Source organism: Pelecanus crispus, chromosome 15 (assembly GCF_030463565.1).
Source record: "Pelecanus crispus isolate bPelCri1 chromosome 15, bPelCri1.pri, whole genome shotgun sequence".
NCBI lineage: Eukaryota > Metazoa > Chordata > Aves > Pelecaniformes > Pelecanidae > Pelecanus > Pelecanus crispus.
The window spans coordinates 9,271,700-9,294,124 of record NC_134657.1 but is presented as its reverse complement, the minus strand read 5'-3'; the positions used below and the strand labels follow the sequence as shown (position 1 = coordinate 9,294,124).

Below are 22,425 nucleotides of genomic sequence, written 5' to 3'. Positions count from 1 at the left end.
GCTTTAAGGCCTGAAATTGCGTTTTATATAAATCAGGGTTAATTTTGTTAGAAGTGTGACACGAGCACAAACACAGGCAGCATCACACCCAGAGACCACCGCTTCCCCGCTTGCAATAATCTCCTTTCTCCGTTTCTCTCAATACAGCCTATTTAAACTCAGGCTGTGGTTTTCGCCCCATGCCCCTGCACGCCGGGGAGTCTGCGACTTGCTGCTGCGGTGGCTAAGACAGACAAGATCCCATAAGCTGCTACAGCAGCTATGTAGGCAGATGAAACCCAAAGTGGTCCACACCTACACGGAAAGTATTGCCATGCCCACAAACTGGAAAAAGTCAAACAAAGCAAAAAAAGAAAATACCACTAAGACACAATCAGCGAAGCCTTGCTATTTATCCAAGCAGCACGACTAGTGGAACCATAGCCCGGTTGCACAAGGAACGAATAAAATACAGAGATGCTATAGGATTTCCTGAGCTGCAGGACAGAGGGACGTGAAAAGAAATAAAATCCAGCGGGCCAACATTTTCCTTTGGGTGGGAAAGGGGATTTTGACTATAAAAAGTGACCTAAGGGAAGCAAATAACCCTATCTTTCCCATTTCAACTAGTTTTGACAGATTGCATACTCTGAAATTGCTATCATCAGCAGCCTCACAACGAAGTGGATCAGGCCCTGCTCTACTCCTTAGAGAAATGCTGTTTACCAGCATTTTGTAGAACAGCACCAATATGTATCTCATGCGTTTTATGTCCCTGGGGAGGAAAACCTGGAAATCAGGATATAAAAATCTACCTAGTGGTATCGAGAGACCGTGTATAACCTACCATTAAAATAATCCAAAATACTTCTTGGGGGGGGGGGGGGGGGGGAAGAATTGTAGTATCATGGTATTTTACTTGTAACAGCAGCATGACATACAATATTACCTAGCAAAATTTAAGATTTCATCTACACATGTTTACGATCCGAAAACATTCTTAGCATGACAGCAGCAAGCGAGGGGGGCGAGGGCTGCGATTAGGTGTGTTGTACCTTTTCGCTCTCCACCCATCCACAACTCAGGTGAGAAGAGACAAGCCTGACAGCAGCAAGTGTCCCGAACGCATGCACCGCATGGGCTGAGGCAATAATCTCGTCACGCCGTCTCTCCTCATCACTGATGAATTCACGTTAGCTCTCACGCACACTGAAACAAGCGTTTATCTGCTACAACGTTCAGCTTTCATAGCCTCGGACGTCAAGCTGTACTCAAAAGTGTCACTGGCACTAATAAACATGACCTTACTTTTGTTCTGGGTTTGACTCTTGGAGACGTACGTGGGATAGCAGTTCATTTGACTCATGCAGCCCACTGAACTGTGGAGTAACAGGATAAATCCCTCAGCAACTCCAGATAACGCGGAACTGCTCTGGCAAGGTGTTCGCCTACCTCAGAACTCACCCCGCAAATCAAACGTTTCCCCTCTTTGCTCTTTTGTAAACACAGCGTCGGCTCAACGCGAGAAGGCTTTTTTGTAGAAGTGACCGAGAGCCCTCTGGCTTGGGAACTCCCAGGTAGCTTCACCTCCTACGAAGCTCCTACCAAACTCCCGGCATCTCTCAAACTCAAACTGGCAATTCCCCAGACCTGAAAACTTGGCATGGAAGAAACAGATTTTTTTTTTTTTCTTTGTTTGACTTCAAAGCAAATGCATCAAAACACCTTCTGCAAATCCATACCAAATTCCTCCTACTTTGGTTTGAGATTTACGTGATTAATTGTATCTTATTTCACCTAAACTATCCTCTAGAAACCAGAAATCCACTTCGAGTTTGGAAAACTAGCCATGGACAATAATTTATTATATACCTGGCTAAAGACGGACAACTCGCAAGCACCCCCTCCCACAGTACACAACCTGATACAGCACTACCTGTTGGTACCAACGAGAATAACATTATTTTTGTCCTTTCTATGAGAATACAGAGTAGGCAGACAGACAGACAGATGAAATACATTAATAGCCTCAGTAATAACTGTTAGAGAAGAGATTTTGGTCCTAATTCTCCTTGTCCTTTGTCCGCGGAATTACAGATCTTGACAAATCACGCACAGTATAACGTGCTCCTCAGCCGGCAGATGCTGGCTTACGTTTACGCAAGCTGAGGAGCTGCCCCATCAGACTTTTATTAAGAAATGTAAGAAACAAGACAGCGCAGCCGAGACGTGCATTTTTTGCTTTCGCATTTGCATACCTTTAGAGCTACACAGATTTTACAGACCTAGCCTTTGCACGTCACTAAACTGAAAAATAAAAACTGTCTATTTTGTACACACTTGTGCTGCAGTAACAACACCACTCCTATCATCAAACGCAACAGCTTTTTCACAGGTAGAAAAGATGGACGATAAGAAAAGAAATGCATGCGCTTCAGAATATTTGGGTTTGGAAAAAGAAATTTTTATTGAAAAGAAGAATTAGAGAACTGACAAAAATACGATCAAAAGCCTTGTAGTCACATGTTAGAGACATTGCCACTGGTTGCAAATATTATTTTGATGCTCAGGCAGGTTGAACAGAGGAAGAACTGACTGGCTGGTAGAGCAGCTGATTGTACTGTATCAGTATCCAACACCCATTCCTCCGGCATTCCCATTTCTGAACTTCAGAAGACTAGGGATCAGACTTCTCAATAAATACCGCTGCAGGGAAAGGAACTGACCTGTAGTCTAAGGGCCAGACCATCTCCCTGCAAAAATGAAACCTAAGTAACAAAGGAGCCTCGGGACCGCCCTGAGAAGACCTGGTATCTATTTTGTGTCTTTATATCAGACAACCAGTCTGTAGGCTTCAGATTCATTGAAGGTTTTGTTTTTTTTCCCCCTTCTTTAAGCACCAAAAATAAAAATACTGCCCTTCAAAACAAGTTCTCATTAAAGTTTTCTTCTTTCTTTAAGCACCGCAAATGAAAATGCCACCCTTCAGAAAAGGTTACTACTTCAGTACCTTACAGGGAGAAGGGGATAAAAAGGAAAGAAAAATCCAACTACAAAAAAATTGCTGCCTGCTCTCTATGTCTTGTTTGTCAAGTCTATGGTTATATGTGTCTATCTTAAGTTCCATCAGTAACGCTCAGGACAAAGCAGGAATGTAGCAGAAAAATAAATCAGTGCCTAATAGCTTTCAGAGAAACCGAGGGGAACACAATTATGTGGCATCTACATGCTAATCTACCAGACTTGAATCTCAAAGGAGTTCAAGTGCCCTACTCAAAATTCCTGCAGTGATAAGGGGTCTGCTGTGTTTGGCTGGGGTTTGGATAAAAGATTTTTATGATAATTATCTTTGTGTGGAACAATTTTGCATTTTCTTTCTTGTTAATTCAGAATCGAAATGGGGGTGCGAGGCAGCAGGAAGATAACATTACTGAAAGTAAAAAGTATTAAGGAGTCAAATATTTAATGTTGGCCTATTATAATTTGACAGCAATTATGTGGCAAAAGCCCTAGACATTAGCAGGAAGATACAGATAAATGTTACATAATGACAAAGATGGAAAACAAGGAGCACTTTTTGCTCGTTCAAATAAAAGCCTATTAGAAACAGAAATGCAAACCAGCGGTGAGTTTCCTTTCTGATTTCTTCCTGACATCACAAAAAAAAGGGTATGTGTTACTCCATCAGTGTGAGTACAGAAATTACTCATCTCTGTGTGTTGGTCTCAAGAAAATTATCACCTTTTTTGGGGGGGGAGAACACTGAAAAAATAATCCCGAACCTGACATCTCAGTGAGAAAGCAGCTACCACCACTTTCATTCACTGCACCCATGGACCTTCAGCAAGAGAGCTTTCAGCTGCACTAATCCTCAAACCACCCGTTTCTTCAGCCGTACTGCAAACTGCGTATCGCGTGTACACTCTCAAAGAGTTTCAGTGCAAATCTGAACCTTGAAAATTATATTCGTATACAGGTAAAAGAAAAGAAATGTATTGTAGGATGTCCAGGTAAGAGAACTCAGATTTCAGCCATTAGTTATGTAGAACAGTATTTCCAACTAATAGCTTAAAAAAGACTGGTAGATGAGAATATATTTATAGCAATTAGTCATCAAATAATAATGCGAAGCTTGCCACAGGCTCTACATTCAATGAATGAACAGAAAAAGATGTAAGTAATGTGTCCTAATAATCTCTTCACTTGAGAAAATTCATGTACCTTTGACGTTGTTCTCTAACTTTTCACTGTCACCCAATGTCAAGGAAACCGAGAACCCTACAAAACAGAGCAGAACTTTGCAAGTCCAGCCTGATTTTCCTTTCATTTCAGGATCACGATGTACTCCACATGAGGCCAGGTTTCTGCAACGCTCTGTTCTGACAGGGTTTTGTACTCATCTCAGGAAAAGATTTGGACTTGCAAACAGCCATTGTAAAATGAGAATCTGCACAAGTTTTCATTACTCTAGATACGTCTGTGCTGTTGCCTTGGTTTTATAATATTTTGGGGGAATGGCGTAGCACATCTTTCCTAGATTTCCTAAGAGATCGCTTCCACCGCACAGAGCGTTTGCACCGACAGGCTCCGTCACTTGCGGTGAAAGGCGTGGGACACCAAACGTGAGTCAGAGTCTCGGATGAATGTTGAGAAAAACACTTTAACAAAGAAAAAAAAAAATCCTGGTGACACTCTCAGATTGCCAGAATATTTCAGGCCACGTGTCCTGCTAACCTGCTCTCCTGTCGCTGACAAGAGCCAGCAACAGCTACTACAGAGAAGCATGCAAGGACCCGGCAAAGAGCAGGTGAGCAGCAACCTGTCCCCGGGGAACGCCGCCTCCCACCTGCCTCGCAACAGCCTCTTCAGCGCGCCAGCTCCGTCTGCGCTTCCTTCCCAAACCCCTGAATTAGATTTGCAATCTCACTGTAGGAATTCTGGCTATTCTTACTCTGCGGTGCCAAGCGTTTCTGTTCTTTGTGAAATTAAAACTGAACCCAAAGCTTTCAGCAGTCTAACAGAACGATAAGCAGAAAGCTCCATGCTGCTTCTTATTAAAAAGGTAAGTACTTTATAGCCACCTTCGCACACCATGAAAAAGGAAGAAGGACTCGCAGTCTTCTCTTTTCTTTCTCTTTTCCCATCCCTCCCTACACGTCCTCTTGAACTTCACACAACACCGTTCTGGTGTAGGAAGAGAATCCCAAAATCTTGGCACACTGCTCCTTGCCCCAGCTTACTAGAAAACAGTCCCTTGACCTGGAAAGCATCACGGTCTTTTAGATAGCCTGTCTGATGATTGAGCTTCAGTAATTAACAGCAGAATATTTAGAGGAAAATGGTTACGCTAATATACAAAGAAGTGGATAAGGCTTAGTCTTTCAGGTTGCTCCACGTGCGATGCGCAGGTAAGGACACATCTCCCTCTGCGAGCCTATCTGAGCTATGCGCCTTGTCCCGCAATACCGACCCGCTGCAAGGCAGGAGAGACATTGCCATAATAAGAACGTGACCTTCTCTTAAAAATAATCACTCTCTTGGCCTTCCTTGCGTCATTTCAGGGTTTCAGAGGTATATCTACATTCTATCAATAGCAATTCTAGCAACGACTCTTCCATTCTCTGCCTGGATCCCCCTTTTCTGTGTAATCTAAAGCTCAAAAGACCAGTGTTTTGCAAGCCTTGCAATGGTTTGGCCCATTTTTATTACACCCAAAGAAACACAGTGACCCTGGGAATTAAAACGGCACCTCCAAACACATTCAAAACGTTCCACAACGTTCCTCAAAGAGAAGCAGCAAATTCATCTGTTGCATGCCTTGAGGTTAATAAAAACTTGCTTGCTATCGTTGACTAAGACAGCTACTCTCACCAGAGAAAGAGTGAAAATAAGCATAAAATATTAACAGTTACAGAAGGGGCAGGTACGGGATCAGGTTTTGGTCCCAGTTCAGCACTAACTGAGGTTCTCAACATTCCTAGTTTGCTGGGGAGAGGTGCAAAAAGGTCCTATCTAGCAAAAGGAGGCCTTACCTTCCATGCTGGGCGCCATGTTCCCAAGTGAATAACCACCTTCCTTCAAATACACCAAGAGCTCTTCTCCTGGCTCAATTTCTTTAATAACTTTATAATAGATCTGGGAATCAGAAACAAAAAATTGAGAGACACGTTAAATATGCAAAGACTTGCATTTTACATTTTAACCAATAACTCAAATTATCCCAGCTAATAGGGGAGGCTGTCACTTGGTTTGTGTGATAACTGCTACCGAAAGCTCTTTTTTCCTGCCTTTGTTTTCCTCTATGTGTGTCAGCGTTTCACGCGGCTTGGACAATAAAGCAGTGTTTACGGTAACAGCCTCGCTTGTTCAAATTACACAAAATCTTCCCATTGTTTTCCCTACCTCCTATAAGCTCAGCGTATTTGTTATAGCAAAGGAAGACTAAACCGATGGAATTGACGCATTTAAGTCTCTGCTTCTCTAAGCTGAAATTGGCCTGATAATTAGAGATCTGAATTAGCGTATCTTCATGGAATTACATCGTAGATTACTCTCACCTAGAGCCTGAGGAACTGAGCCGTAAAGACAAGATCTGAGCCATTCCGGGCGAGCAGCCTGTCCCCATTCAGAGCTCCTGTCTAACCACAGAACCTGGACCTTGCACCGAGTACAGCACTGTTCACCTACCGTACCTGTGTCGTTACGCCGGAGAACAAACCCAGAAATAGAAACAGACTTCAGACGGGGCAGAGACCACATACCAGCCGTACACCCCACTCACGCCGCTGTGATTTAAAGGATACCTAGGCCTGACACAGGTTTCCTGAACCAAAATGGACTTCTCCACTCCAAGGATGCATTTCCTAGAAAATATTACAACGAGAAAGCGATCCCCTTTACCCAAGGTGCAACCAAGTGCAACGTTGCAAGGCTTCGACACATTAGCGTACGTTTTCACACACACCGCACGCCCATCGTTACCGTTCTACCCCCAAACCAAACAGAACCCACGGCAGCAGACCCCAGCAGCAGCCTCATTCCCTCTGACAAAACGGCAGGGTTCATGGGGAGGAAGAGTGTGCCGACGGTGGCTTATCCGCGGGCAGAGAGCTCGCTGGTTCCCTGCTAAGGGAATCGCATCCACGTTCGCAGGCTGCTCACGGGTACCGCACACCGCGGCGGCTGGGGCGGTTCTGGGCCGAGCTCAGCAGCTCCAGCGGGGAGGGCGTCTCAGGGGAAGCCCCGCATGGAAAACCACACAAAGCAGCAGCAGAAGGAAATCAAGAGCGGGACGGGTGTTTGCGTGACCGACAAAGAAGGGGATCAGAACTAGGTGAAATCCAAGAGGCTCAGCATCTTCCACGTTTTCCAAATTTTGAGAGTCCTAACAATAATACCGTGAGAATTCAACAGATAAGAGTTATTACCTGCAAAGTTTTATTAGCACTGCCTTTAGTAGCAATGCATGAAAACTCTTTTTCAGGCTATCAACTACCATTTACCCAGAATGATTCCCTAAAGGAGCTGCCGCTCAGGCTCTGCCAATCCGCGGGGAACGGAGGCACAGGACTCTCAAGTGCCCGCACGGGCTGCGTCAGTGGCGTCACTACGGTGCGGTCGTCGTCCCGGAGCATCCTTCATCCCGGCGCACGGAAGCGCGAGGCCTCGCAAGACGCGTGCCCCCGAGCGCGGCGGGAGCAGCGGGCGCCCGGGCGGCTCCGTCCGAGAGCCGAAGGTGCCAACGTTGGCGCGGCCAGGCCGCGTCGCTCCCGGAGCGGCGTGCGGGGCGCGGGGGGCTTCGGGCGCTGCTCTGAGCTTCTCCTCCAGGCTGAGCGCGGGGAGCTGCCCGCAGATCGCGACCCGCGCTGCCGCCGAACGCCCAAAGTGCCCCTCGCCGCGGGGCCCGTCCCGGGCTCCAGGCTGCTCCAGCGCCCGCGGCGGCAGCGAAGGGCCGGGGCTTCCCCGACGGCGGCCGGCGGGACCCGCGCCCTTCCCCGGGCGAGACCCCGCACAACCTGCGGGCGGCCCGGGCAGCTGCGCAGAAGGCGGCGGGGCCGGGAGCGGGGCCGGGAGCAGGGCCGGGAGCGGGAGCGGGGCCGGGAGCGGGAGCGGAGTCGGGAGGGAGCGGGAGCGGGAGCGGGGTCGGGAGCGGGAGCGGGGCCGTCGCGGCCAGAGCCCGGCCCGGCCCCGGGAGCGCGGCGCGGCCCCCGCCCGCCCCAGCAGGGGGCAGGCTCCGCCCGCCTGAGGCGCCGCGCCCGCAGCGCCCGCGGGGTCCGGCCCGGCCCGGCCCCGCTCCCGCTCCCTCCCGGCCCCGCTCCCGCTCCCTCCCGGCCCCGCTCCCGGCCCCGCTCCCGCTCCCGCTCCCGCTCCCGCTCCTTCCCGGCCCCGCTCCCGGCCCCGCTCCTTCCCGGCCCCGCTCCCGCTCCCGCTCCCTCCCGGCCCCGCTCCCGGCCCCGCTCCCTCCCGACCCGGCCCCGCTCCCGGCCCCGCTCCCTCCCGGCCGCCCGAGGCACCCCGGTCCCGGCCGCCCGGGGCACCCCCTGCGCCGCCCGGCCGCCCCCGCGGCCCGTCCTGCCGGAGCCCTGCCCCGCCCGGGCTGGGGCCGCTCCCGCCGCGGCCCTCAGGCAGCGCCCGCGGGGCCACGCGCCGGGACGAAGCCAGGGCAGCGCGGCCCCTGCGCGCTGCGGGGCGGCCTTGGAAACCCTCCTGGCACAGAGACCGGCGCCACGCGTTCCGTGGCCCCACTTGCCTCCCGTCCAGCCCCGCCTGAGCACGCACGCTGTAACGCTCCCCGCAACTTCACCTGCAAACTCACGGAAACGCGAACATCTGGTCCGCAAGCGCTAATATTGCCCGGCCGAAAAGGCTGTGCAATCCCTTACTGAGAGTTCCAAACCGGCAGCAGTGACACGGCCACAGAACCAAACGCTTAGGAAAAGGAAGAAACAGAACTGCTTGTGATTTACAAGATGCCCCAAACTGCGCAGAAACCCGTCCCCGCGCTTGCCAGAACCCTTAGCGCAATTTTCATCACCGTTTTCCACCGGTTCGCAACCAATTCTTCCACGGGAGATACATCCATCCTCCCCCGTGTGTCACCCAGCCGACACACGGTCGACTCGTGCAGCTGGAAGGATCCGAGCATCGCGCTGCGTGGTGCTTTGAGATCCTCAGCTGAAAAATCCCGCGCGCTGCGGAACGGGACAGCAAGATGCGTGCTTAGGTACAGACGTAAGGAGGTGAACGTATTTCTGAGAGACTGCACTTAACTGTTTCACGCGGATCGGACAGTTAATTTCTACGGATTCCACTGCAAAATACAAGTGGTACAAGTCTCTCCTTTCTGTCATTATTTTTTTCGTTTGCACTTCAACTCTCTTTCCTGCCTGCTCGTTCGACGAGAAAAGCCTTTCCCAGGACCAAACCGCACTGAGCTGAGTGGCAAACCTGCCTGAAAAACAACAGACTAGGAGCAAGCACAGAGCTCAGGGCTGCACTCGACAAAACAACTCAAAATGTGCCATGACTTGCAGCTAGCTGAGAGAAAAAAGAAAAGCACCCAAAATAGCTATTAGCAGACCTTCCTCTTTCGGCTAGTAACCCAAAACCAGATCAGCACTAGAATACAAACCACAGTCTAAAAGGTACACCTAGTTCATAGAGACATTCACAGATTTTACGTTCGAAAAATCCTTCAGAATGACGCTACTCAACGGCTAACGTTGCCACTATCACACAGCCTGGACCTCTCCTGTTCGTTCTCAGAACAAAGTAGCTCCTTGCACATAATAAAAACACGTCTGTTGCAGCCCTTCAAGAAATACCGTACAAGCTTCATTAATGATTAGAGAAAAGTTGGATTCTGCTGGAGTCACATTAATTTCATCAAACATTTCATTATAATAATTAACTTCATCTTGCAATCATGCTACTGATGGTCTGAATTAATTAAAACTACTGCTGTGTTTCCTTTCCCTTTTTATTTGTTGTGCACCGAAAAAGATCAGATTTACTAATCCATCAGAACGCGCACATTCATAAATCATTTACGTTCATCGTTTGTATAAAAATTCCACACGTTATCATTTCTTATTTCTCAGAACAAAAGGGCGCCTCTCCTAATTACCAGTCAGCTTTATTTGACACACAACAGTTAACAAGATAACTAGGGTTTGGGCAGTGCTTTCGCAGACGATTGAAAATGCTACATTTCTTGATTTTTATCAAAATTATTCTAGGCACGGGGCACTAAAGAAAGAAGGAAAAAAAGGAAAGTGAAAAAAACCCAGAGGAATCCTTTTCCAGTCTGGGCTTGATACACAGATCTGCTCTGTAACTGCTGCTGTGGATGTAAACGGGGTGTAATAGCAAGCTGGCTCCGGCTGCAGCGTTTCGCAGCATATAACCAAGCAATTTGGTCCAATTACTGAAAGTATCGATAATGCAGACCCGCAACACACAACCACATTCTGAGGCTGATCTCGCTCGGAGCGGAGCACAAAGTAATCAAAGCTGTACATCTCTTCTCCGAGAAAAAGCGTTCTCGAGACAGAGGCAGCTCAGAAACAACGCGCTAATTGTGTGTTTCCAATACCGAGGCAATAGACGGAGATGAAACGTGTCGAGTGGGAAAAGCACGCCCGAGCGTTACCTCATTATTTAGGTATCTTTCATAAGAAACAGCACTGTTTACCTGCTGTATGAGTTACGTCTACTATTTATCTTTGCTTCATTGCGGCTACACGTTTGTACTTTAGGAAAAAAAGAGCATTAGAGAACTGAGAAAACAGCTGCAGTGTTTACCTAAAGATCAAAAAACACACCCACTAATTGCATCCGTGTGCGGCCGAAGTGATGGACAAAGACAATTCAAAATGAGCCAAAAAGCGCTCGCTTGACGTTCTTGTCTTGCAAATAGTTAACTGTACTAGAAATCCCATGAAATAACAAGGCAAATATTTCTACCTACTGTCCGTCTAAGACGACTATCAGACCTATATCCATGTCTGGCTGGCTCAAGGAGGAGCGAACACGTAAAAGTTTGGCCTCGTGTATTTCTGGCCAGAACGGGGCCGCACATTTTGCTTTTGTTCAGATGTTTTCCTCCCTTGGAAGCGCCTTCCCTTTGTTTCAGCTAAGCCACACTGCTTTTTGTTTCCTCTTTTTAAGCCATTGTATTACATACCTAGGAATCCTGAGCAGAGTCACCAAATATGCATGTAAAATACACAGAAAATATCTCTATTATGCACACACAGAGAAGACTGGCTTACTGAACAGAGGCCCGATTTTCTCCTTTACTGTAGCTCCTGTTAGTCCTCCTTTTTCCCAATATGTGTAACACAAACAACAGCAGCAGCTATCATCCTGAAAGCGAGCTCGTGGCTATTATATTTATTACCTATACCCTGTTTAATATTACAGTCTCCTGAATAAGAACAGCTAAACTGCTGAAGCATTTGCCCCATGAAGGCAGCAGTAGCCATGTGAAAAAATAAAACAGAAGTCACATATTACTTTCCAGCTGCAGTTAGCAAATCATACCATTTTTTTACCATTCTTTTTCAGTCCTCCTTCAGAAACAAAATTATCTCAGTCAATCGAGGATCTTCTATTGTTTCCAAATGCCTATCAAGTTAAGAATAAATATAAAGAAAACTGGCTAACATTATTTTACATTTCAAAATTGGTTTCACAATTGAAAAACAGTTAATGAAATGTCTCAACTAATCTCTTTCTAAATAGCAGCATTTTAATCGGTAAATTGGGAAAAAAAAACCCCAAACACATTCAGAGGTCCGGATTCTGCTGTCAATTACTTCACTAAAAATCCAGGAAAATTCTCTGTACGTTCCTGGGAATTTTCCCAAGTTACAGGAGTGTAAAGAACAACGGGGGGTGGCAAAGGCCCATCTCCCCATGTATACATGTTTATTTTTTTCCTGAAAAGCAAATGGGTTTGATTAAAAGCTTCTCCTGGCTCTTATCAGCACAATGCTGCTTAGTTATTCTGTGGGCAATCTTTATTGCAAAAGCTTTGCTTTTCTTTATGTTCTTAGAAACAAACCCCAGATCTTGGCGTGCCTACCGAACAGGAACGATAAAGCCTTTCTCCCTGTTTTTTGAGTCCCTGTTATGGGAAGAAAAAAATGCACCCTGCTAGCAATGTGAAACTAAATAAAGTTAAAACCAGCAGCGTTAGGAGACAGCACTAGGTAGAAATCAGCAATGCTTAGTCACTCTGAAAATTTATAACACGTTTCCGGCTTTAGGAGTCACTCTCGGAAGGGCCCACGACCTCTCTGCTTTCTGAGATCGCGGCTTTCTCGCCCGCAGGACGCTCAGAGCGCCAGCACCCAGCAGAATCTCCCCTTGAACGAACGGTGCTGGGGGCCGTGCGCAGGAAAGCAAGCTGGAAGTTGACACAAGTTTAGTTTTCCAAATGTATCCCACGGGAAAATGAGGGGATTCGTGTTTGAAGCCCACAATGGCCCCAGCCAGAAACACACGCCTCTGCGAGGAATCCAGCTGGATGCCCTCGACTGCAGTGAAGCAGTCGCACGAGCGGCATTGCTCGCGCTCGGAGACATCCGCAGAAGACAATCTGCGACACCCCCCCCACATCCCCTTTTTATCAGCATGGATCTCACACTGACGTCAGCTAAATGAGAAGTTACAGAGTGTAAAAACATTTTGCACCCTCCACCTAGGTGCAAGTACAGTATCTGAAAATGTACGCCACTTCTGCTTGGTATTTAGTAGTCTGGTGTTTCTTAGGACCGGGATGAAGAACTTGATTTTGCCATCTAGTGATCTTATTTTGAGTGTCTGAGAGTTCAAATACAGGGGGCTGTATCCAAAAGGCACCTTGGCTACTTGCGGATTATGAATTCACGGAGTCTGATGAAAGCACATATCAGCTCGCAGACATACACGCTTACGGACTGTTTGACATTCTTCTTTTCTATTTATATTTGCATCTTACTCTCTTAGTTTTCGTGACGACCAAATGCACTCCCAGCCACCTTTACGCTTTGAAGCTTCACAACCCAGCAGAATTACTACCAGTTTCACTAAAGGAAGCAACACCGACTAACTCCAGAATCTCTTCAGGAGAGAAGAGTGAGACTGGGTTTTGTGTAGCAGTGGTGTGAGAGAAAACTTGGAACGAATAGGAAATTCCAGAACAAACATGGTTCAATTGTCTCCTCTATAAATAATAATTCAAATATCCACAAGGATTTTAATGTGTTGCTGATTGCTCTAAATACTGCCGCCGTTCAAAGGAGTCCATAAGCTGTCACGATCAATAGCTTAGGAAATAGTATATCCTTACTCTGACTTTACTCCTCCCCCAAAGCGTCCAGTGCCTCTAGTTATCAATCACCATCATCTGCTGCTTTCTACACTGGATTTTTTCATTCCCACCAGCTGGCCTGACCTCAGACTCTTCAATCCTTCGGGAAAGAAGGCTGAGGGGGAGAAAACATTTTGCTTTGCTACTGTTTCATCGGATTCTGCACCTTTTTATTTTCTTCCTCCTGAAGAAGCGTTTCCTTGCTACCCACCCCCTTTTACGTGATTTTAGTAAACGTATTTATTAATTAGTCATAAAAGAGTGGTCATTACAGAGAAAAAATAAAGAAGATGAGTGTGTATGACAAACAGCTGTTCCTTCCAATCAGATCGCTGCATGCGCTAAAAATATGCACAACCAAAAATCTCCAGATGAGGGACAAGGACAGAAGGACATGCGGCGGCCTGGGCTGAGAAGAAAATGTGATACAGCCTTCAGGTTTCTGGCACATTTGGTATATATACATAGTCTTCAATCTAAGCATTTATAAGAACCTGGGAAAAGCCAGCAGTGCACAAGTCACCATTTTAAAAAGAAGAAACGTGCATTCCTGTAAAAAACACTGTATGAACTTGGTTTCTTTCCCCAGTCAAAGACTTTTTTTAAGAAATCCAAATTCAAAATATTTGGCTTTTCTCTTCCTTTAACATTTGTGCTTTTCTACTGCTGCTGGTAAAAATTCTCAGCAACAGCTTCGCCACCCTTTTGCAAAGATGAATGCTAGGAAAAAGTCATCCGCGAGACCACTGAGTAAAACTGCGCTGTTAGGAAGCGAACACACCTAGCTGGCTAAAGCTATCGTTAGGTGCAAAGTGCTGGGAAGCATTAGCTAGCACACGCGGCTGCACTGCTCCTGTCGAATCTTCCGGGAGTCCAAAAAGGAATCCCTCGGTCTGCGCTCGGATGAGCTGTAGGACGCACAGCCAGCAAGCAGGGTCAGTCGCAGACTCCCGCAAACCAGTATTTTCTGCGCGGATTGAAGGACAGGAAAAGACCTAAGTAACAGGTGAGGGAAAATGTAACGGCCCCCAAGATATTTATCCTGTCATTCCGTGAAACTGAGACACGGGAGCAGCCCGGTGCGTGTCACAGAAAGCGCCGAGCGGCTCACGGTGTAAGACAAGGAGCTGATGATAAATGTTGGCTCTTGGTTAGAAGGCTCCTTGTTGTAAGAGCACTTGTGAGTAGTGGTGAGTGGGCACTGAAGCAATCAGCAGCTCATTTTAACTAAGCAGGCTGAAATTTAGAGCTTTGTGCCTCAATCTCTTCTAGATTGCTTAAATCATGAACATTTGTGATATTTTGTATTTTTTTTTCTGCATCCAAAGTTAAGTTATTCAAAAGCATTTTGAAACAGGAACTAAGTTCACAAAGTGGGCTGACATTTTGGCACACCCTGAGCTTTCTCATTTTACGTGAGCTGGCTTACTTCGGATTCACTCTAGCTTCCCTGACAGCTACAGACTTTTAAATGTTTTTGTCAGAAGTGTATTTTTCCATCCTCAGCTCATGTTTTTGTGCATCCAAATATGCCTCCTGTTTGCTAACTGGTAATACCATTAAGACTGCATTTCTCATTTAAGTTAGGTCTGAAACAGTAACTTACATTTCAATCGTACTCGATTTGAGGTTTGTGAAACCTCCAACTTGGATTGCTCATCTTGAATCAATTTTTGGGTTTAAGCTTCAAAGAACTTTGCAAACGTTAGCTAACATGATCAAAATCCTATTAATTCAATGTAATATCCCTCGCCTACACCCCCACCTAGAGACTGCTCTACCAGCATTTCTGCAACATGCCTGCTAGGTTTTTACTCTTCCTCCTCCTCAGCCGACTCCCAAACCATCTCCTGCTCTCACTCCCCTCTTAAACACCAACAACAACCGAGTTTACAGCTCAGAATCGCGCTCTTTACCCACCACTATCAACCGGTAACATAAACTTGCTACAGTTCTGCTGGCAACGAAATACCCACCACTGGTTTCCACGTGTCTCTCTGTGTTTCATTAACATAACCCGTGTTTCACACCCGGTGTTAACGTTTCACACGATCTTCCCCACCACCAACGGAGTCAAGGACTGGAAGGTCACGCGGGTCCAGGGGTTTTAGATCATTTCAGGGACGCCGCAGCAGAGCGGCTGAACAGGTGAATCCCTCGGCCGCTTCCGTTCAGCGCTGCCGCTACACACTGTCCTCTGGCCAACCCGCCCCAGCATCTGTTGAAGTGGTGAGGGGAGCACAGCAACCCAGTAATTGCCGAAGTCATTACCTGGTCGTTAACGTGACACACGGCTAGATTCTGCTCATCGCAGGAGCAGGCCACGCGGATGTACTTCAGCCAGTTCCCAGCTCCACTCTGGCTAGCATCAATACAGAATTTCTCATTTCCCAGGTCATCAGCAATCTGTAGAAGAACAGGAGAAGAAGAAATACATGGGTCATCTGATATCAAATGATAGCTACAGAAGGACGAAAGAAAGGCAGATTTTTTTGCAGTGCAGCATTCCAAACACAAAACAGAAAGGAGAAAGCTGGGTGATGTATATAATTAATAAAGAGACATACGACAAGACCAAAATCAGCTCTTAGGCACAATCTGAAGTTCCAGGTTCGCAGAGCCTCCGAGGACATACGTCAGAGTCGTCCACGAGTAACAGGCCCAGGATTGCAATCGTTACGGAGAGAAACACATGGCTCTAGTATCCACGCCAGCTTAAGTAATCAAAGCAGGTATCTTCTCCAAACTCTACTGATTTTAATGACAGGGCCCTTAAACTGCTCCATCTTCACATTGTCTATTTTATCCTTTCATGCAGGATCATTTTTTATTACAAATAAAAAATTACATTCCTTTTTTCAGTAAACTTTCAAAACAGTGCCGTGAAATTGTATTTTAAAAAATGCTATAACAAATGATGCTTTCATTTATGTAACTACAACACTAGAACTTCACTGACACTAGAGGATCTGTGTGGTTGAAGGCGAGACAAAATTTGGCTAGTGCGCAAAAGAGGAGTCCTTCCAAATAAAACCCCTCAAATACTTAAAAGTCCAGGTGTGGAAAAAAAGGGTTAATTAAAGGGTTGTGGTATAAAGAAAACCGCTGTTTTAGCAGGAAGAGACTTAGCACTTTTTCTTTCTTAAGCCAGTAAAGTAAGTTCCATGACACAGAAACAGAAAAGATGCTCAGCATTCCATACCAACGTTGGTGATGACCCTTTTTGTGACTCACTCAAAACAGGACGTTTTAAAAATTACACAGGGCGAGGAAAAGCCCTTTGAGTCCTAAGTATGGCAAGACTATATTCTGCTCGTAAGTGGGCCTCCTTATTACAGAAACTCCTTTTTTCCTCTAGACCTAGATTTCCCTCTACCCCTACCAGACCCTGTGTCATTGCAAATTACTTCAGTCATCAAAAGCTCTTAACATGCTTTTACTAGCAATTAATTCTCTCAAAATCTCACGGGATACGATAATACTTTCCCATCTATTTCAAGAGAGAGAAAAAAGAAAAGGTAGGAACAAAGGAAAGGAAAAATTAAAACACGGCGATGACAGCAACAAATCAAGTGTAAGGTCAGGCCGAGACATCGCGGAGCGACGCTGTCGGCCGAGACTCTCGCTCCGCAGCCCCAAACACCTGCGGAGCGTCAGGACCGTGCCAGCGTCGGCTCCGCCAGCCTCCAGCACCAGCCCGCAGCATCGCCCAGACAGCTCCCGCCTCCCCGCACCGGTCCCGTAGCGTACCCCGGCCTCTCGCCCCCAGCACCAACCCTTGTTCGCCAAGCTACGTGCATGAAAATGGACCCTTAGCACTTGCCTTCTTCCTTCCTAATCAAAACGCAGCACTGAAGCTCCAGTAAAATACTGCATTTTCTCCCAGAACATGTTTGGGACAGGACTGGCCAGAGACACAACCCTCGCTGCGTTCGGTTTCATCAATCCCCTGCTTGGGAACACTCTAGCAGTTGCTTACCAATTAGACTTCGGCAGATTTAGCTAAATGCATAGGCTCTGGCTCCAGTAACGGTAAAGCGCAGAAGGTCAGCGAGCTGCACCAGAGTACCGCACAACAGTATTTTAATCAAAAACTACGTGCGGCAACACCCTGCACCCAAACTCTCCTTTCGTTTTATGTAACGCACTTGTGAGGGATTCCTAAGAAACTCATTTTATAGCACAAGAAATAAGATGGCGAGATGAACGCTAAGCACCTGGAGCATTCCAGCGTGCTCCTATGTTCTCAGGCCACGGCTCCCGTTGAGCACCTGGAGCAGAGCCCCACCTGGAGCTGGGGCAGCTCTGCAGATCAGACTCCCAGGTCTCGAGCTGGGCATTCAGACAAAGATAATGAGGAACATGCAATTAGCATCTGCTTCTGGCAAGTTTGGCTTCGATGACTTCCTCAGAACGCAGCGGCAGAAGCAGTGATGAAGTTTAGTTTTTAGTCTGACTGTCTTGGCCACGAAACATCATCCTTCTTCTTGGAGAGAAACCCTGCCTTGTTCATGCCTTGCATTCCAGCTTGCCGAGTAAATAAAACGGGAGTTGCACGGGCAACGTCCTTTGCCACACTGCCCCAGTTAATTTCTAGAGCAGATCTATCTGCTTAGGTTCAGTAAATGAAAGAGAGCTCCCCCAGCCAAACCAATGCCTAATTCACAAGACAAAACCCGCGTTGCAAGACATTTTCTGCTGGCGATCTTGCTAAAATTGTATTAGCAAATCGTGGTTTGTGTGAGTTTATTCTCAGTCATTTGTTTCATTTTCGTCTTGTTCGTTTTGTTTTTAAAGCAAACTCTACCAGCAGCAATCCCTCCTTGTGTTTTCACACGTCGTGCATGTGGCTCACCGCTGCAGGAGGCTTCACAATGCACCACGGCAAACCCGGCAGCCGCACAAGCGCAACGGCAGCAGCAACTCCCCGTCCCCTCAGCAGCTCTCAGGCTCTCTGCCCTTCAGCCTCAGAGGCTCTGTGGCAGAGGAGAGGGTAAAGGACACGCATTCAGGCACTCAAGAGGATGCAGGGCAGCAAACGCAAATCTTTTGCCCACTTCCACGCATTTCACCCCATGCCACCCAGTTAGTCCCAAGCTACCCAGCCCTGCCTCTGAACCCCAGTCCCAAGCATTTTGCCTGGCAGGCTGAACTTTCAGGACTCAGATTTTTCTCTCCAAATCCCAGGTTCCTTGCCCATCAACCCCTAGCATCTTTTCCCTGTCGTGCCCCACTACGTATTCCCGAGCTTGCAAACCTCTCCGCTCATCTCCTCAATGCCTGTCTCCTTGCCAGGATAAGCCTCGGTCCCCGCTCCTCGGGTGCAGTCCCTCTCCTCCCTCCTTCCCACCGCCACTGTAGCCGGCAGCGGGCCCCCTCACTTGCAAAGCCCTGGCGCGCTCCCCGCTCGCTCCCCAGTCCCCAGAGCCCCGAGTCGGTCGCAAGCAATCCCATCGCTTCTCGTCGCTACGGGTGAGACAGCTCTGCCCCAGCCCCCCTGGCTCTTCTCTTCATCTCCCAGTTGCCTTCTCAACCATAGCCCCAATTTCTTCATAGAATCATGGAATGGTTTGGGCTGGAAGGGCCCTTCAGAGCCCACCCAGCCCAGCCCCTGCAGTGCCAGGGACAGCTTTAACCAGAGCAGGGTGCTCAGAGCCCCGTCCAACCTGGCCTGGGATGTTGCCAGGGATGGGGCCTCCACGGCCTCTGGGCAACCTGTGCCAGTGCTTCACCACCCTCAGTGTAAAACATTTCTTTCTCATGTCTAGTCTAAATCTATTCTTCTTTAGTTAAATCTGTTATTCCTTGTCCTGTCACAACAGGCCTTGTTAAAAAGATTCTCCCCATCTTTCCTGTAGGCCTTCAGTACTGGAAGGCCGCACTAAGGTCTCCTTGCAGTCTGCTCTTCTCCAGGCTGAACAACCCCAACTCTCAGCCTGGCCTCATAGAAGAGGGGCTCCAGCCCTTGGATCATTTTGGTGACCCTATTCTGGACCCACTCCAGCAGGTCCATGTCCTTCTTGTGCTCCCACAATAAACGTATTCCCTTTTCTGATGGGAAAAAGAAAGGCAACAGAGGAATCTCCCTAGGCAAATGAGTCTCGGATCATTAAAACGCGTTACTGAAGGTAGCCGAGACCCCAGCAGCACGGCTCGCCGTCCCGCAGCCAGGCGCGCTGGGCTCTCCAGCTGCCCGCGCTCAAAGGAGGAGCCGCGGCGCTCCGCACGGGCCACGCGCTCTCAGCGGCCTGCGGGCGCCGGAGCCCGTCCCCTGCCCGCCCTGCGGCTGCGGAGGCCTGAGCTGCGCCGAGGGCTACGTCAGGGAGGAACGCCGTCGTGGAAAGCAGGACAAACGCCTACAGCTCTGGGGCCACCACAAGCTCCCTGTGCACGGTGAACACGTACAACTGTACACTCGCCATTAACCCTCCATCTGCCAGGATGCACCAGGGCTACCAAGGTTAGGTCTCGTGCCAAAGCAAAGGACGATGTGAAAAACCCGGTCAGGAACCACCGATTTATGTCAAATGTTAAAGACACATATGAATCTCGAAGACATATCGCATGCAAAGGGATTTTGGGAGCGTGTTCCATTGCTTTTTTTTACTGTAGATACTCCCCTCAAAATTGGTTGCATTTATTCAGGGACCTGAAGTTTTTAAAAGCACCGCCTGGAAGTGCTGAATTGACTTGAGTGATTCGGAGGGGAAGGGAGAGCCCGCCAAGCCCCCGCTCTTCCCCAGCCAGACTCCCTCTCAATAACTGGTACTTTCTAGATGCTCTTCTTCACCCCCCGGCCCCCGAGCTCTACTCCTAACAGCAAAGGCCCGATACACGGCAGTAATGCCACAGGAAGCCAATTTAAGGTAGTTTGGTCTTTGCAAGAAAAAAACGAACACCAAAAAGTGTTCTTAACGTGGGTTGAAAAACTCCACTGAGTTTACTCAAGCTAAAATAACAGTAACTTCTGTTTTATCTCAGGGAACCTCTAGGAACACGGAGGCTGACTAAAGCTGTTCACTGTTGTTGAGATTAAAGTACTTGGCTTGGCCTTACTGACCCCAAATTAGCTACCGAAGCGGAACAGCCAAGCCAGCACCTTGAGGGGGGACACACCTAGGCAGAACGTGGCAACAGCTCCCGTGGAAATCGTTCGGAAAACAAAAGCGAGATGAACCAGCAATGTTCAGCTGTGGATCTGAAGCCACTCTGGGTACGGAGCATACAGGTTTTAACGGTGCGAATAAGCAGCAGCCCACTAACCCCCCAGTACCATGAATTTATACAGCAGCCATCAGTGAAATTAAGTCAGCCTGGGAATACAATATGGCAAACTCCAGGACTACACAAACAGTCTATTTTATTTCATAGCTCTATCTTACAGATACCCGCTTTCATAGTCTAGAATTGTTTGGTTGAAGACACTCAGAGAGCTCTGGGAAAACCCAGAATTCAGCTCAAATTCATCAATCGTTTTGCAGGGCGCCTGCACAAGGCTCTGCTTCAGAATGACGTCCTGTCCTAGCTAGAAATCACCTGAAACTCTGTGGTTTTATCTGAGTGGAGCCTTAAAACCCGAACAGGTGGTGTGAAATCTCACAGATCAAAACGAGAAAAAAAGAGGTTGTATGAAACCCTGAGAACTTAAGCCCCTGTTTTTCACACACACTCGCTCTACTCCAGAAATAGAACAAGGCATCACAAACCAAGGCCCCGCAGCATCACTGAGCGGTGTTTTGCATATTACATATTGCTATCCCTTATCGAACGGTATGCTTCTGTTCCTATCAGTAAGGAACCTTTCAAATCCGAACAGCTGGAAAACAAAATAAATGTTCTGGAGGTAGAAGAGAGTGGACAGAGTATTACCAGCAATACAGTTCTTTAACAGCAGTAAGTTACCACTTGCCAGCTGAACCACAGTGAAGCAACTATGCGAGTTCTCCCAGCCCATTACACAGATCAGTAAAAGGCATCATTTTTCCTAGGGAGTTTCCCAGGATTTTTGCTAGCACATTTTTCCTTTGCAATTGCAACGGGCTGGAAGCATGCGGGCAGCCCACTGACGAGAGGCTACAGTTCGATGTGAAACAACAGAATTGCATTTGAGCGGGTGGGCAGCCCCTGAGATGGTAATCGTGGCAGCCCAGCGTGCAGTGGAACATCTGAACGTGGAGCTGGCGGATTCTGGGAAGGACTGCGGAATGCACGAGCCACTGATACACAGCAGAAAAGGAGTGCCGCCACTGCCGTCACGTCCCTGAACCGTGGAAGCATCACCGTCCGGCAGCACGTAAAGGCAGGAACCGCTGAGCCTGCAGTCAAGGCACTGCAGAGGGACTTGAGACACGCGGGATCCAGTTCTCAACCTCCGCAAGCGTCCTCCTCGAACGACGTCCCTTCCTTCGCATTCAGACGGCTCCTGCCACCCGGGGCCAGAGGGCTGGGCTTCCACTGCCACCCGTAGCGTAGACGCAGAAGCAGCAACTCGTCCACAGCTGCACGCGTTAGGTGTGCTACCTCCTGTGCCCACCAGCGAGACCTGACTCTCACTTTCACTTCTTCCATGTCCTGCAGTTTCGCTCACTCACTAATTCTGAGGAAGAAACATTCATCAGGAATGAGCAAAAATCAGTCACAACAGGCCGGAATGATGTGGAACAGCATTAGCAAAGTTGTTTGGAATGGCTGGTCCACAGTTTTCCTTGGTGTAAACCCTTGTAAGTCCAGGTTTATCTAGCTTTCTAATTTTCAAGGAACATTATCTGCCTGATTAATAATAGCATTTTTTTCTGTGTGCCCATGATCCAGGAGCAAATGAAGGTAAGTATAGGTTAAGCTACCAGTTATTTAGTCCCTGGCAGTTAGGTATTCATTAGATACTTGAAATTTATCGCAGGTACAAAAATAAAAGCAAGATGCTACCTACAAGAACACAGGCTAGTGTTATAAATCCTGCCTTTAAATGACAATTGTTCCACAAAAATATCAGTATTTGCAAGCACATAGTATATGCCTTTCCCCTACAGCCGAAGTCAGAAATTACAGGGGCTATCTCCAAGGTTGGCAAATACCTTAAATGTTAATTT

At 47.7% G+C, this 22,425-nt stretch overlaps 1 protein-coding gene across 1 annotated transcript in view; it reads right to left on the bottom strand.

Annotated features, from left to right (window-relative positions):
• Positions 1-22,425, bottom strand: part of PRDM16 (PR/SET domain 16) — a 218,926-nt gene that overhangs the window by 35,235 nt on the left and 161,266 nt on the right. The window contains exons 3-4 of the mRNA XM_075721479.1: positions 15,608-15,742; positions 6,012-6,114 (exon numbers count right to left, since the gene is read on the bottom strand). Of these exons, the coding sequence (XP_075577594.1) occupies positions 6,012-6,114; positions 15,608-15,742 (238 nt within the window). The remainder of the gene's footprint in view (positions 1-6,011; positions 6,115-15,607; positions 15,743-22,425) is intronic.